The sequence below is a fragment of the Panthera leo genome, chromosome D3 (assembly GCF_018350215.1).
Source record: "Panthera leo isolate Ple1 chromosome D3, P.leo_Ple1_pat1.1, whole genome shotgun sequence".
Lineage (NCBI taxonomy): Eukaryota > Metazoa > Chordata > Mammalia > Carnivora > Felidae > Panthera > Panthera leo.
In genome coordinates, this window is record NC_056690.1 from 7,913,991 (window position 1) to 7,931,257 (window position 17,267).

A 17,267-nucleotide genomic window follows, 5' to 3' on the forward strand; every position below is an offset into this window, starting at 1 on the left:
ACCTTCTTCTGTCTCAAAAACATCTGCTGACAGCTACATGCACGAAGGGTAGTGAGGCTGCTTAAGCATTCCGTCTCGTGAGGTTTGCAGCAAGGTCCAGAAGAACTGAAAGTAATATGTGTAATAATTTAATGTATATGTTTTCTTAAAATTATAGTTGACACACTGTATATGCTTTTAAAATCTGTAAATTGTCCATTTGACTCATTTTGGGAAAGGAAACTTGTATGTACAGAATTGAATATAATGATAAAAGTAAGATGCCCCTTAAAATAAGTGATAGACATCTTAAGTACAATTTTTTGTTATGAATTTAAGCTGACTTTTTTTTTTAAGTTTATTTATTCGTTTTGAGAGAGAGTGTGTGTGTGTGTGAGAGAGAGAGAGAGCATGAGCTGGGGAGGAGCAGAGAAAGAGGGAGAGAATCCCAAGCAAGCTCTGTCCGCAGAGCCCGATGCAGGGCTCCATCCCACAGACTGTGAGGTTGTGACCTGAGCTGAAATCAAGAGTCTGATGTTTAACTGAATGAGCCACCCAGGTGCCCCTAAGCTGACTTTTTTTTTTTTTTTTTTTTTTTATTTATTTTTGGGACAGAGAGAGACAGAGCATGAACGGGGGAGGGGCAGAGAGAGAGGGAGACACAGAATCGGAAACAGGCTCCAGGCTCCGAGCCATCAGCCCAGAGCCTGACGCGGGGCTCGAACTCACAGACCGCGAGATCGTGACCTGGCTGAAGTCGGACGCTTAACCGACTGCGCCACCCAGGCGCCCCTAAGCTGACTTTTTTAAGTTGTGCTTTCATCTTTGAAAATTATACCAGAAATTAATGAAAAGATAATTATGCTCATAATTAGGCATCCTTTAAAAAGTCTCCTACTCCATAATGTTCCCAGCACTGTTTGACACATACTGTTTTATTTTAATTCTTAGAATATTTTTTTATGATAGGGTAGATACCCATTTTGCAGATGAGGAAGCTGAGGCTGGCTAAGAAGCTAACTGACCCTTAGGTCACAGAATAAATAGCAGAGAAAGTGTTTAAGTCCAAGCCCCTTTTATGTCAAAGCCCTGGCTCTTCCAGGTCTACCATCCGCCTCTCTTCCAGCTCCAGTTGTTCGGGAGCACATTTCATATGGGTTAGGGTCAGGCTGTAGATACTTTCCTTTTAAATAATGCTGTCGGTTTACATGTGCTGAAACGTGAAATATGCCAAATTTCTGAAGAGCAAAACAAATTCTGTCATGTAATCTCTACCTTTCATCATGGGTACATCTGTCCCCTTAGTACCTTGCCTCCCTGGGAATCCAGTCCCTTGTTCAGCAGAGGGCTTTTGCTGGGAAGACGGCAAACAAACTGATGGATGCCCTTAAGGACTCTGACCTCCTGCACTGGAAACACAGCCTGTCAGAGCTCATCGATATCAGCATTGCACAGAAAACAGCCATCTGGAGACTCTATGGCCGCAGGTGGGTCTTCAAGCCGACTGTCTAGGCCGAAGGGGCCATCCTTCCAGCTATGAGCAGAAGCTAGCAGAGTGGTTCTATGAAAGGCCAAACGGGCAAGTCATTTCCGCCTTTGATGAAAGTTGTTCGTGCAGGGGATTAAAGAAAATGCTTATAGTTTTAAAACACTTTATACTTTGCACAAACTTTATAGAGTTCTTCCCTATGCTCATTCATATTTACTCCTCCCAACTGCTCTGTGAGGTCACTGGTCATTGAGCTCTCAGGTTCACACATCTGATCTGCCCAAGATCACAGATGTCATTAGCAAGTGACAGAGCCAAGGCTGAGACCCAGGTGGTCTGGTTCCAAGCACCATGCCCCTGTGATCTGGGATGGGAATCTCTGGAATGTCGCTTCCTGTCCATGGGAGGCATGAGCCACATTTGCTCAGGTTGGGCTTCCCCGTTATCCAAGGTGTGTTCTCTGAAGTGTCTTTAGTCCCAGGTTTAATTTTCCATTTGGCCTCCTTTAGCTTGGAAATCACCTTGAACCAGGTTTTTAATCCTGGAGCCCTGTCACTACCTCACCTCCCACCTAGACAGTCTGCTCTTTCTAGGAATTTGCTAATGAAAGGAAGTGCCTCCTTCAGCAGTCTTGTTTTTGTGCTCGAGATGATTTTTTGGCATGATGCGCTCTGAGACAGCTGCGAACACTGGCCACTGCTTGCATTGCCGGAGCAGATGGTGCCAGGATGGCATCGGGTCTGAATTTATCCGTGAAAACTAATTAACACACTGTGACCACAGGGAAAATTAGAGGCAGTTGGGGGGGGGGGGGGTCTACGGCTTGGAACTTCCGGTTGTACCATAACCTCTCCATGTTTCCTTTGGGGCTGCACACTCAGGGTGCTTTTCTGCTTTCCCTGTGCTGAGGGCAGGAGGGCGGACGGTGGGAGGCAGCTGCTCCCGTGAAGCCAGAGCCTGCAGAGGGCCTTAGCTCCCTTCCATTCCCACTCAAGGAGTTGTGGGGTGTGGCTGAGGGGAGCCTGGGGCTCTCGACTGAAGGGAATTCCTTCCCGTGTCCTCGCCCAGCACCATGGCGCTGCAGCAAGCCCAGATGTTGCTGAGCATGAACAGCCTGGAGGCGGTGAATGCGGGTGTGCAGCAGAACAACACAGAGTCGTTTGCCGTCGCCCTCTGCCACCTCGCAGAGCTGCACGCAGAGCAGGTAGGCTGGTGGCTGGGCCTCCGTGCTCCCGGAGCAGTGGGGGTTCTGCCGTCTCTTTCCTCTGCTGCTGGGGAAAAGCACTGGGTATGTCTTGGACAGGTCTGGTTGGATGCAGGGGGCAGAAAGGGTAAAATCCCGTCAATGGAGATGGACTGGGTGTGGAGTCTACAAAGCTTGTTGAACTTGGGATCTCTTGTGGCATCGGCAAGGAGAATAAGAGGTCAGCTGTTTCTATGTCACAATTGGAATAAAAAGGAGTCTTTGAAACCTAAGGTAGTAGAGCTATGTATGTTTATAGGAGCTGGGAAAGCATAGTAGAAGTATTGCTGAAATGATAATAGCTAATGTTTCATGTACCTTTGTTCTGTGCCAGGCCCTGTGCTTGGTTTTTTACTTGCATTATCTTACTGAATTCTTATAATAGCACCATTATTCTCAGCCTTATTAGTCTCCCTATTTCACAGAACAAGAAACTGAGATCCAGGGAGCTAAGTCCTATATCTACACCAGTTAATGTTAAGTCTCCAGCCCAAGTCTGATTGGCTCCTAAGAAGGACGGTGGGAATTGGATGTAACCTTGTAATTTTACAGGATTGTGTTTATAGGGGATTGATTAAAGGGTTTGTCATGCTGCTGTAGGCTTTCTCTCTCCTTTGCTCCAAAATGTCTCCTTTCATGGGAAAGGAGTCAGGGAAACCTCTTACCCAAGCTCTGTATCTCAGTAAGCACTGCCTTGGCTATAAGTGCATTTCCTTGATCATATAACAGTTTTCCACTTCTCTGTGGCGTCCATTATTGTTAGATTGTATGATAGCACTCAGTATTCCCTAATCTGCAACCTGAGGATCTATGGATGGTGTCCACCCTTTCAGAAGTCTATAAATACTTCCTTCCACTAAACTTATTTTAGCATTTTACTATCCTTTCGGTATCTCTGGAGACACAGGGGATGGATGGACTCTGGCTGATGGGTCCCACATGCACCTTCATCAGCTGCCTTCTTCCTGCACCTGGGAAGCATCACCCACACTTTCTGACAGCAAAACAGCTGCCAGCTAGCTGCACTTGCCATTTGCTTTCCCCAGGAATCTGCACGTTCATCTCATTCTTGGTTCTCCCCCACCCGTTTAATGACACTGGAACCTCTTTAACATCTCTTTTCCTCTCCTGGTACCATGGTTAAGTGGAGCAACTGGTAATGAATGAATCGATGAACCTTTAGTTAAGGTTTGGTGTGAGCCTCGTGCGACTTTTTTTCCCCAACAACTTCATTGAGATATAATTCACATGCCACTTTAAGTTTTCCCATATGGCTATTTGAAGTCAGATTCTCCCCACCAACCCCAGCCTTACACAGTGGATAACTTCCTTTCAATTCCCTTTGAGTTATGTAGGATAGAAATGATTTTTTTTTTCTTCTGGACTGAAAATCTACTTAAAAAAATCTTGGTCTTGGCTCAATGTCTAAACCCTGAAGCTTTCTCCAAGGCCAATTATTAGACGTCTATGATTTTTCCTGGGGGATTTTTCTTGCTGTTGGATCTGTATTAGTATTTCCATCTTCATCTCCCTTATATCCCTAGGCTTATGTGAAAAACCTGCTGACCCATCATTGCCTGGCTCCAGTGGCCAGGATGTGTTGGGGAACTTTAGTATTGCACAGCTACAACATAGGCAGTGGCTTCTTCTTTTTTAAAAAAAGTTTTATTAATGTTTCTTTGTTTTTGAGAGAGAGAGAGAGAGAAACAGATCGTGAGCGGGGGAGGGGCAGAGAGGGGGAGATACAGAATCCGAAGCAGGCTCCAGGCTCTGCTCTGTCCACATGGAGCCCTATGTGGGGCTTGAACCCATGAGCCGTGAGATCATGACCTGAGCCGTAGTCAGATGCTTAACCGACTGAGCCACCCAGGGCTCCTAGGCAGTGGCTTCTTAATTTCAATTCAGTCTCCTCCCGCCTTCTCCTCAATCTGTCTTGGAAAGACTTTTCTAGTGTTAGGACATCAACCAGGTAGCTGTACCCACAGGGCTGATGATTGTCGCATTTTTAATTATACACGTTAGGGAGGCACCTGTGAAACTGAGTTGGCCAACTGTGGAGAAGACAGCTTTATCATGAATCTCCATTTGCTCTTTTATTTCCTTTATGTGTGCTTCGAATTGTGTTCTGAAATTGACCTCCAAATAAACTGGGTGCTGCTGTACTTTGGTATGGCCATGACTTGGGTGTGAGTGAACCTACAAAAAAGTTACAGGGTCTGAATTGCAGTTCCTAACCTTCCTCCTGTAACCCAGAGGAAGTAGTAAGACAGCCAGCCTCTTGCTCTTTTTGTGTGATTCTAGACCATCTGGTATTCTTCCAGCCTAAGGAGAGGCAGGTCACAGTGGGGGGTGTTTTGGGGGATACTGCAATGTGTGTCTCTCTACTTGGCCTAAAGTTTTGACAACCCACCTCGATCCGCATGCCCAACTCCCTCTGGCAGTCAGTGGAAATAACTGGCAAGACTGGCCATAAAAGTCCTAAGAATAAAAAGATTATCGATGTTTTATTATAATTCAGTGTAATTTCTACTTAATTTACTTCAAATAAAAGTTCACTTTTGGTCTAACTGAGCTTCTCTGTAGACAGAAGGTATATCATCTAATCAAAGGATTAGGACACATTGAAAAGCTTTTGGAGTCAATAAAAAACATTGCAGGAACATAAGGGTATAAAAAAAGATGAATATGTATTCACAGAAAAAATATATATGACCAGAGAACATGAAAAATTTTCAATTTAGTCATTAAAGAAATTCATATTAATACAGTGAAATACTAGTTTCACCAAATAGGCAATGCTTAAAAATTGTGGTAGGAGAAAGACATAGAAGGCTGTTATGAACGTTCTCGGTACATTTCCGGAGGGTAGTTTAGCACTGTGTATCAAAGGGCTTAGGAGTGCCTACCATTTGACCAGCCAGTTCCACTTCAAAGGTCTTATCCTAAGGAAAGGACTGGACAAGTGGACAGTTACACAAAGGTGTGTGCACCAGGATATTCGCTGTAGCATCCTTAAAATGGAAAAAATTAGAAACGACCAAACTATCCCAAACTAGGAGGTCATTTAGATGTATCATAGTTCATTTACCTAATAAAATACTATGATGATATAACTTTGTATTTGTTAACACTGGAAAGATTGAGTCAGTCAAAAAATATGCCTACCATGTAGTAAACAGTGTTCTAGGTAATTTACAAAAATAGCATGTATGCCTTTTTTTAGAATATGTGTATGTTTTTATTTATGTGCATAAGAGAAGTTTAGAAGGATATGTGCCCAAACATTCCTGTGATTATCTTTGGTGAAATTAAAATTGGCCTTTTTCTTATTGTTTACATGTATTTTGTAAGTTTTTTTCCTAGAGTGAACATGCATTCGTTACATGTGTAATTAAAAAAAAAATTTAGGGGGTGGCTCATCAGTTAAATATCCAACTTTGGCTCAGGTCATATTCTCATGGTTGGTGAGTTCAAGCCCCACGTCGGGCTCTGTGCTGACAGCCCAGAGCTTGGACCCTGCTTCAGACTCTGTGCTTCCCTCTTTCTCTGCCCCTCCCCCACCCACTCTCTGTCTCTCCCTCTCTCTCAAAAATGAATAAGCGTTAAAAAAAATTAAAAAAAATTTTTAATGAACAAAATATACTAGAACCTAAAAAAAAAAAAATGACCCCCTGATGTATGACAGTCTCTGCTTCATGTCTTCCAGGGTGCTGTACCACAAGCAGGTGAATCATAGCAACATCCTATGAGTGGTGTAGCCAATGTAGTTTCAACACAGGTGTGTTCATCAGTTCGTGTGTTTCCATTTAGGGCTGTTTTGCCGCAGCTTCGGAAGTGTTGAAGCATTTGAAGGAACGATTCCCGCCAAATAGTCAGCATGCCCAGGTAATCTGACTTTTGCATGGCATCCGATTTATTTCTGAGGAGACCGTTTTTACTGTATTGTTGTCAGAGTGGAATATTTTAAGGCTTCCTCTCGGTTTCTTGTGTCTTGGTTCCTTTCTGTGTTATCTGTGCATTGAGGTCAATATAGATGCATACCAGCCTCTAAGCTCTGTGCAAGGCAGAGAATGGGTGCCTGGGTGGCTTAGTCGTTTGAGTGTTTGACTCTTGATTTTGGCTCAGGTCATGATCTCAGGATTTGTGGGATTGAGCCCCGCATCGGGCTCCATGCTGATAGCACAGGGGCTGCTTGGGATTCTCTCTCTCCCTGTCTGCCTCTCCCACACTTGCCCTCTCTCTCTCTCTCTCTCTCTCTCTCTCTCAAAATAAATAAACAAACTTTAAAAAAATAAAAAGAAGGCAGAGGGATGCATGGGTGGCTCAGTTGGTTAAGTGTTTGACTTTGGCTCAGGTCATGATCTCACAGTTCTTGAGTGTGAGCCCCATGTTGGGCTCTGTGCCGACAGCTCAGAGCCTGGAGCCTGCTTGGGATTCTGTGTCTCCCTCTCTCTGCCCCTCCCCCACTTGCGCGCATGCACATGTGCGCTCACTCGCTCTCTCCCTCTCCTTCTCTCAAAAATAAGCAAATATTAAAAAAAAAAAAAGGCAGAAAAATAAACTCTGATACAAGATTTTTTTTTTTTTAATTTTTTTTTTTCAACGTTTTTTATTTATTTTTGGGACAGAGAGAGACAGAGCATGAACGGGGGAGGGGCAGAGAGAGAGGGAGACACAGAATCGGAAACAGGCTCCAGGCTCCGAGCCATCAGCCATCAGCCCAGAGCCTGACGCAGGGCTCGAACTCACGGAACGCGAGATCGTGACCTGGCTGAAGTCGGACACTTAACCGACTGCGCCACCCAGGCGCCCCTCTGATACAAGATTTAAAGATTTATTTAGGGAACTTTTTTTCTCTCTGTCTTCATGGTTTTAAGTTTGTATTCCTTATATCTCTAATTGTGTGGAAATAAGAAAAGAAAATCATCCATGTCCATGGACAGATCAGAATTAGGTCTCAGTTTGGTGCTGTGTCTCTTACTTGGCAACTCTAATCTCTTCCTCCCAGAATTAAATAACCTTTGGGAAGATGTTGTGCCCAGAGGGAATTGAATTAATTTTATAAAGCAGTCCCAGGCCCTGTGTTCCTTATTGCACTTTATCTATCTCTAATGGGGCTGAGAAACCTGTTACAGGAGCCCCTTCTTCTTCCCTCCCTTTCCAAGTTTAGTCTTCAATGGATTAGAGAATTTGAAATCTTAAGAGACCATGGCCTGGGAGTCTCCTAGTGCTGGTCACTGAGGCTGCCACTCCCACAGGTTGTTGGCTCCGTGGCATTAGCTATAGTGTGGGTGCCCCTCTGCGTGTGAAGTGTGCTTGGGCCTCATCGCTGCCTTCAGCAGGCTATGATCTGAATTCAAAGTGCCCAGCTGGGAAGGTGGTCTGCACATAAGATAGAAGATGGGAGATGATAGCACCTAAGGATGATGTGGGAACGAAAGAATTAAGGTGGTTCTGTGGCAGTGCTAATGCAATGGAACAGTTTTGGTGACAGTTCTAGCTGTTGAAGAAAAAAAAAAGGCAATTCACAGTTCACAGAAAAAACATATATGGCCAGTAGGTATATGACAAGATGCTCAGTCTGGCTGGCAGTCAGGGAAATACCAGACAACAGTAATGAGATATTTCATACCTATCAGATTGGCCAAAGGTAGAATATCTGACAGTACCAAGTGTTGGCAAGGATATTACTGGTGGGAAGTATAAATTGGTATAACCCACTTGAAGAACAAATGGGCACTGTATTGAATTGAAGTTGTGTATGTCCTCCACCCATGTTTCCACTGCTTGCTGTAGACCTGACATAAACTCTTGCACCAGCAGAGATGCACGAGAATGTTGATTGCAGCATTGTTCAGAAGAGTGAAAAATTGGCACTACCTAAATACTCATCATTGTGAGAACAGATATTCGTATAATTGAGAACTATTCGTTAGTGGAAAGGATGAACTAGAGCTACTTGTATTAACATGTGTAAGTCTGGGGGGTGGGAGGGAGGGGAAAGTGGGTGATGGACATTGAGGAGGGCACCTGTTGGGATGAGCACTGGGTGTTGTATGGAAACCAATTTGACAATAAATTTCATACTGAATAAACACACACACACACACACACACACACACAAAACATGTGTAAGTCCCAGAAAAATACTGTTGAGCTTAAGAGCAAGTTGTCAAAGGATACATAAAGTACAGCAGTATTTACTTTCTGCAAAATTTAAAAACCTACAAGATCATACTATATATTGTTTAAGGGTAAGAAAATATGCTGTAATAGTATAAAAACATGAATGGGAATGATAAACACCAAATCAGGTGCTTACTTTGGTTTTATTTATTTATTTGTTTGTTTGTTTTTGAGAGAGAGAAAAAGAAGGCGCCAGTGAGCAAGGGGCAGAGAAAGAGAGAATCTCAGGAGGGGCAGAGAGAGACATAGAGAGAGACAGAGGGAGAGGGAGAGAGAGACAGAGAGAAGCGGGGCTCGTGTTTACCCAATGCGGGACTCAAACTCACAAACCATTAGATCATGACCTGAGCTGAAGTCAGACACTTAACAACTGAGACACCCAGGTGCCCCAGGTGCTTACTTTGGATAAAGAAAGAGAGGAATGGAATTTGCAAAAGACTTTGTTAGTATGCAGTAATATCTGAAGCAAATCAAAATGTTGTGTTTTGACAAAGTTGGTGATTGGCACACATGTGTTTGTTACTTCATTCTTAGGACTTTTTTACATCCTTGAAATATTTATAAAAAATTTTTAAATCTCAAAAATGTTGAAGTATTTTTATATCTGTTGAATATTCAACGAGGTGAACACTTGCATTTTGTTCTCAATTTTTTTTTTCTTATTAGCTATGGATGCTATGTGATCAAAAAATACAGTTTGACAGAGCAATGAATGATGGCAAATACCATTTGGCTGATTCACTTGTTACAGGAATCACAGCTCTTAACAGCATAGAGGGTGTATACAGGTAAGAAACTTTGAAGATTCCAGCCCCAGAATAAGGTAGTTCTTAAATGGCTTTATTCTTATTTTTGTGTGTATTAATTTATTAACTTTAGCTTAGGAAAAAACTTTTTTTTCCTATTTATTACAGGAAATTAGAAAATACAGATGAGTAATAGGGAGAAAATAAGTATCACCCAGAGAAAATCACGAACATTCTAATATCTGTAATTCCAGACTTGTTTTTTTCTTGTGTGTGTGTGGGGGGGGTGCCGGGGGGGGGGGGGTGTATACACATGTGTTTACACACACACACACACACACGCACACTTTTTTTTCTCCTCTTTTAACAAAAATTGTATCAGGCAAAGTTCTTCCCCTTGGAAGGTTTACAGTCTAATTGAGGAAGTAGATTGTAACCCTGAAAGTGACTATACTTGCAACCCTGGTAAAATATCAGCATAACCATTTGTTTATTTTGTTTCTGTGTCAGAAAAGCAATTGTACTACAAGCTCAGAACCAAATGTCAGAGGCGCACAAGCTTTTGCAAAAATTGTTGATTCATTGTCAGAAAATCAGGAATACAGAAATGGTGATCAGGTAAGGGAGGTCCCTTGAACATTTCCTACAGGTGGTCCTTTGTGCTGGATCTTCTCATCCCATGTCTTCCTCTTTGTGGGCAGTGTCCTGCTGTCTGTGGCCGAGCTATACTGGCGGTCTTCCTCCCCTACCATCGCGCTGCCTGTGCTCCTGCAGGCTCTGGCCCTCTCCAAGGAGTACCGGTTACAGTACTTGGCCTCCGAAACGGTGCTGAACTTGGCTTTTGCTCAGGTAAGCTGATCTCTGTTTTTATAGCACATATTTGTGCTCAAGAACTGCTTAGTCTGTTACTGCTTTTCGGTTTTGAAAGGGATAATAATGAGCTTTGACTTCTTAATACTGAAGTCTGGGAATACAGTCTCATTGTGTAAGCCCTCCAGGGAAGTCTGAAGCTGTGAACCTGGTGGCTATACCGAGCTGTGTATCTAATAAAGGGGATGCACCCATTCATCGAGGACACTTGCATCATATTAATGATTTAGCTGGCCCAGAGCTCTGCTTGATTAACAAGGGGATAAATAAAGAAATGAGGAAGTTGTGTGTTCATTGAAAGGTTTTGGAAGTTAAAAGGTATTTTATGTTTGTTTACTGTCTCCCCCTGAGGAATGTAAAGGCGGTGAGAAAAGGGACTTTGTTTTCTCCTTGCTGTATCTTCTGGTACCTAGTAGGACCTCTACATAATAGGCTTTTAATAAATATTTATTGAATGAATGCATTTTGAACTCACTGGCGCTAGGAGAATTTACTAACTAAAGCAGAGATTTCCCAAACCATGCATTAGATTAATTAGGAAGGGGCACCTGCGTGGCTCAGTCCGTTGAGTGTCGGACTCTTGATTTTGGCTCAGATCATGTTTTACATTATGGTTTGTGGGTTCAAGCCCTGCATTGGGCTGGCTCTGTGCTGACATCGTGGAACCTGCTTGGCATTCTCTATCTTCCTGGTCTCTCTGTTCCTACCCTACTCGTGCTTTTTCCTTCTCTCTCAAAATAAATAAATAAACTTTACAGATAGAAAGAAAAGGGGCACCTGGGTGGCTCAGTTGGCTGAGCATCTGACTTCCGCTCAGGTCATGATTTCAAGGTTTGTGAGTTTGAGCCCCAGACAGCCTGTCAGTGCAGGGCCCGCTTCAGATCCTCTGTCCCCCTATCTCTCTGCCTCTTCCCTGCTTATGCTCTCTCTCTCTCTCAAAAAATAAACAAAACATTAAAAAAAAGAAGCAAGAAAAAAAATTGGGAAGATTTAAAAAATATCTACATATCTGGGGGCACCTGGGTGGCTCAGTTGGTTAAGTATCCGACTTCAGCTCAAGTCATGATCTTGGAGTTCCTGGTTCAAGTCCCACATTAGGCTCTCTGCTATGAGCACAGAGCCCGCTTTGGATCCTGATTGTGTCTCCCTCTTTCTCTGCCCCTCCTCCACTTGTGCTTTCCTTCTCTCAAAAATAAATAAACATTAAAAAAAAATCTACATATCTGGCTTTGCCTTGAAACATGGAGTCAGAATCTCTAGGGAAGGAGCAGAGGACTCTAATCTGTTTTCCAGCTCTAGTGATTTTTTTTCTCAATTAAGATAAAATTCACGTAACATAAAATTTACCATTTTAATCATTTTAAAGGGTACAATTCAGTGGTTTTAAGAATATTTAAAGTGTTTTGCAGCCATCAACACTGTTTAATTTCAGAATATCTTCATCATTCTGAAAAGAAACCTGGACTCATTAAGTAGTAACTCCCATTAACCACCAAGCTACTTTCTGCCTCTGTGGGTTTGCCTATTCCGGATCTTTCATATAAATAGAATCATACAATATCTGGCCTTATGTAGTCTGGCTTCTTCACTTCGTAAGATGTTTTCAGGGTTCATTCATGTTGAATGGGACGTTCAGCATGTGTCACTGCTTCATTCCTTTTATTATTTATTTATTCTTTTATTCTTTTATTTATTTTAAGTTTATTTATTTATTTTGAGAGAGAGAGTGCCAAAGAGAGGAGAGAGAGAATCCAAAGCAGACTCCACACTATCAGTGTGGAGCCTGAAGCGGGACTCAAACCCATGAACTGTGAGATCATGACCTGAGCTGAAATGAAGAGTGGGAAGCTTAACCGACTGAGCCACCCAGGTGCCCCGCTTCATTCCTTTTAATGGCTGAATAATACTCCATTGGATGTATAGACTACATTTTGTCCATCAGTTGGTAGACATTTGGGTCAGCTATTATAAATAGCTGCTTTAAAAAATTATTTTAAATTGTTTATTTATTTAGAGAGAGAGGGAGAGAGAATATCCCAAGCAGGCTTTGCACTGTCAGCGCAGAGCCCAACTTGGAGCTAGATCCCACTAGATCCCACGAACTATGAGATCATGATCTGAGCTGAAATCAAGAGTCAGATGCTTAACCAACTGAGCCACCCAGGTGCCCCTGAATAGCTGCTTTTAACATTCACGTATAAGTTTTTGTGTAGTTACATGTTTTCATTTCTCTTGGATTTACTTAAGAGTAGAATTGCTGGGTCATGATAATTCCATATCTAACTTTTTGTGGAACCACCAAACTTCCACAGTGACTGCACCATCTCTTCTCACCAGCAATGTATGAAGGTTCCAGTTTTTCCATGTTCTTGCCAGTACTTGTTATTTTCCTTTTTTTTTTTTTTTTGGTATTATACCCATCTGACTATAAAGTTCTATCTCATTGTGGTTTTGATTTGTATTTTTCTAATAACTCATGATATTGAGCATCTTTTTGTGTGCTCTTGGCCATTTGTATATATTCTTTGGAGACATGTCTAAGTCCTTTATCCACTTTTTAATTGGGTTATTGTCTTTTTGATGTTCAGTTGTAAGATTGTTTTGTATATTCTGAATACTAGACCCTTGTCAGATACATGATTTGGAAATATGTTCTTTTCTCGGGGTTGTCTTTTTACTTTCTTGATCATGTCCTTTGATGCACTAAAGTTTTAAAATTTGATGAAATCCAATTTATCCTTTTTTTTCTTTTGCTGCTTGTGCTTTTTTTTTTTTTAAGTTCTTTGGTTTTTGTTTTTTTGGTTTACTTATTTTTGAGAGAGAGAGAGAAAGACAGAGCACAGGCAGGGGAGGGCCAGGGAGAGAGGGAGACACAGAATCCAAAGCAGGCTCCAGGCTGTAAGCTGTCAGCACAGAGCCTCTCAGAGCCTGACAAGGGGATTGAACTCATGAGCCATGAGATCATGACCTGAACTGAAGTCAGAACTCAACTGACTGAGCCACCCATGCACCCCTGTTGCTTGTGCTTTTGATGTTCTCCTTAAGAAACTGTTGCTTAATCCAAGTTCACAAAGATTTATACTTATGTTTCCTTCTAAGGTTTTGAATAGTTTTAGCTCTTCCATTTAGGTCTTTGATCAATTTAGAGTTAATTTTTTTAAAGTTTATTTATTTATTTTGAGAGCGGGAGAGAGCAGGGGAGGGGCAGAGAGAGAGGGGAGGGAGAATCCCAAGCAAACAAACCCTAAGATCATGACCCAAGCTAAAATCAGGATTCAGATGCCCAACCAACTGAGCCACCCAAGTGCCCTATTTTTGAGTTAATTTTTATATATGGCATGAGGTAGGAGTCCAGCTTTATTCTTTCACATATGGATATCCCGGTGTCAAAGCACTACTTGTTGAAAACACTGTTATTTTCCCATTGAGTAGTCTTGGCATCCATGTCAAAAATATTGATCATTAATGTATGGGTTTATTTCTGCACTCTCAGTTCTATTCCATTGATCTGTCCTTATGATAATACCACACTGTTTGATTATTATATCTTTGTAGTAAATTTAAAATTAGGATGGAAGTAAGAGTTCTCTAATTTTGTGCTTCTTTTTTCAAGATCATTTTGGCTGTTGGTATTCTCTTGGAATTCCATATGAATTTTAGAATAGCTTGTCCATTTCAGTAAAAATAGTATTTAGAGTTTTGATAAGGAATGTGTTCAATCTGTAGATGAATTTGGAGAGTGTTACCATCTTCACACTATTAAATCTTCCAGTCCATTAACACAGGCTGTCTTTTTTTTTTTAGGTCTTCTTTAATTTCTTTTTCTTTTTCTTTTTTTTTTTTTTTTTTTTAAGTTTACTTATTTATTTTGAGGCAGGGAGGAGCAGAGAGAGAGGAAGGGAGAGAGAGAATCCTAAGCAGGTTCTTTGCTGCCAGCGCAGAGCCCAGTGTGGGGATCGAACTCATGAACCATGAGATCATGATCTGAGCCAAAATCAGGAGTTGGATGCTTAACGAGCTGAGTCACCCAGGTGCCCTAGGTCTTCTTTTTAGTTTTTTATTTTATTTATTTATTTTGAGAGGAGAGAGAGCAAGCAGGGGAGGGGCAGAGAGAGAGAGAATCCCAAGCAGGCTCCACACTGTTAGTGCAGAGCCCGATGCAGGGCTTGAACGCACGGATTGTGAGATCATGACCTGAGCTGAAATCAAGAGTTGGATGCTTAACCGACTGAGCCATCCAGGTGCTCCCCCCGCCCCCCAGGTCTTCTTTCATGTCTTCAATAGTGTCTTCTAGTTTTCAGTGTACAATTCTTACAGTTTCTTAGCTAAATTTATTCTTAAGTATTTTATTCTTTTTGATGCTATCATAAATGGAATTTTAAAAATTAATTTTATTTTTGGATTGTTCATTGCTAGTGTATATTGATCTTACATCCTGCAACTTTGCTGAACTTGCTTAATACCTGTTACAGGTTTTTAAGGATTCTTTAGAAGTTTTCTGTATATAAGATCATGTAACTCTGCAAATACAGAGTTTTACTTCTTCCATTGCAATTTGAATGCCTTTCATTTCTTTTTCTTGCCCAATTGCCCCATGTAGAACTTTCAGAACAGTGCTGAATAGAAGTGGCAAGAATGTACATACTTGTTTTTGCTCCTGATCTTAGGGGCATGATTTCAGTCTTTCATTTTTTTTTTTTTTTTTCTGTTAATGTACTTTATTTATTTATTTATTTATTTATTTATTTATTTATTTAATATATGAAATTTATTGTCAAATTGGTTTCCATACAACACCCAGTGCTCATCCCAAAAGATGCCCTCTTCAATGCCCATCACCTCCCCTCCCCTCCCTCCCACCCCCCATCAACCCTCAGTTCTCAGTTTTTAAGAGTCTCTTATGCTTTAGCTCTCTCCCACTCTAACCTCTTTTTTTTTTTTTTTCTTCCCCTCCCCCATGGATTTCTGTTAAGTTTCTCAGGATCCACATAAGAGTGAAACCATATGGTATCTGTCTTTCTCTGTATGGCTTATTTCACTTAGCATCACACTCTCCAGTTCCATCCACGTTGCTACAAAGGGCCATATTTCATTCTTTCTCATTGCCACGTAGTACTCCATTGTGTATATAAACCACAGTTTCTTTATCCATTCATCAGTTGATGGACATTTAGGCTCTTTCCATCATTTGGCTATTGTTGAGAGTGCTGCTATAAACATTGGGGTACAAGTGCCCCTATGCATCAGTACTCCTGTATCCCTTGGGTAAATTCTTAGCAGTGCTACTGCTGGGTCATAGGGTAGGTCTATTTTTAATTTTTTGAGGAACCTCCACACTGTTTTCCAGAGTGGCTGCACCAGTTTGCATTCCCACCAACAGTGCAAGAGGGTTCCCGTTTCTCCACATCCTCTCCAGCATCTATAGTCTCCTGATTTGTTCATTTTGGCCACTCTGACTGGCGTGAGGTGATATCTGAGTGTGGTTTTGATTTGTATTTCCCTGATGAGGAGCGACGTTGAGCATCTTTTCATGTGCCTGTTGGCCATCTGGATATCTTCTTTAGAGAAGTGTCTATTCATGTTTTCTGCCCATTTCTTCACTGGATTATTTGTTTTTTGGGTGTGGAGTTTGGTGAGCTCTTTATAGATTTTGGATACTAGCCCTTTGTCCGATATGTCATTTGCAAATATCTTTTCCCATTCCATTGGTTGCCTTTTAGTTTTGTTGATTGTTTCCTTTGCTGTGCAGAAGCTTTTTATCTTCATAAGGTCCCAGTAATTCATTTTTGCTTTTAATTCCCTTGCCTTTGGGGATGTGTCGAGTAAGAGATTGCTATGGCTGAGGTCAGAGAGGTCTTTTCCTGCTTTCTCCTCTAGGGTTTTGATGGTTTCCTGTCTCACATTCAGGTCCTTTATTCGTTTTGAGTTTATTTTTGTGAATGGTGTAAGGAAGTGGTCTAGTTTCATTCTTCTGCATGTTGCTGTCCAGTTCTCCCAGCACCATTTGTTAAAGAGACTGTCTTTTTTCCATTGGATATTCTCTCCTGCTTTGTCAAAGATTAGTTGGCCATACTTTTGCGAGTCTAGTTCTGGGGTTTCTATTCTATTCCATTGGTCTGTGTGTCTGTTTTTGTGCCAATACCATGCTGTCTTGATGATTACAGCTTTGTAGTAGAGGCTAAAGTCTGGGATTGTGATGCCTCCTTCTTTGGTCTTCTTCTTCAAAATTACTTTGGCTATTCGGGGCCTTTTGTGGTTCCATATGAATTTTAGGATTGCTTGTTCTAGCTTCGAGAAGAATGCTGGTGCAATTTTGATTGGGATTGCATTGAATGTGTAGATAGCTTTGGGTAGTATTGACATTTTAACAATACTTATTCTTCCAACCCATGAGCATGGAATGTTTTTCCATTTCTTTATATCTTCTTCAATTCCCTTCATAAGCTTTCTATAGTTTTCAGCAGACAGATCTTGTACATCTTTGGTTAGATTTATTCCTAGGTATTTTATGCTTCTTGGTGCAATTATGAATGGGATCAGTTTCTTTATTTGTCTTTCTGTTGCTTCATTATTAGTGTATAAGAATGCAACTGATTTCTGTACATTGATGTTGTATCCTGCAACTTTGCTGAATTCATGTATCAGTTCTATCAGACTTTTGGTGGAGTCTGTCCGATTTTCCATGTATAATATCATGTCATTTGCAAAAAGTGAAAGCTTGACTTCATCTTTGCCAATTTTGATGCCTTTGATT

General features: G+C 41.5%; 1 protein-coding gene across 2 annotated transcripts in view; it reads left to right on the top strand.

The window, feature by feature from the left end:
- Positions 1-17,267, top strand: part of ANAPC5 (anaphase promoting complex subunit 5) — a 43,813-nt gene that overhangs the window by 24,069 nt on the left and 2,477 nt on the right. The window contains exons 10-15 of one of the 2 annotated variants that reach the window (XM_042910956.1): positions 1,285-1,466; positions 2,537-2,672; positions 6,522-6,596; positions 9,564-9,685; positions 10,154-10,261; positions 10,345-10,492. In XM_042910956.1, the coding sequence (XP_042766890.1) occupies positions 1,285-1,466; positions 2,537-2,672; positions 6,522-6,596; positions 9,564-9,685; positions 10,154-10,261; positions 10,345-10,492 (771 nt within the window). The remainder of the gene's footprint in view (positions 1-1,284; positions 1,467-2,536; positions 2,673-6,521; positions 6,597-9,563; positions 9,686-10,153; positions 10,262-10,344; positions 10,493-17,267) is intronic. The other variant, XM_042910957.1, reaches the window with a different exon arrangement.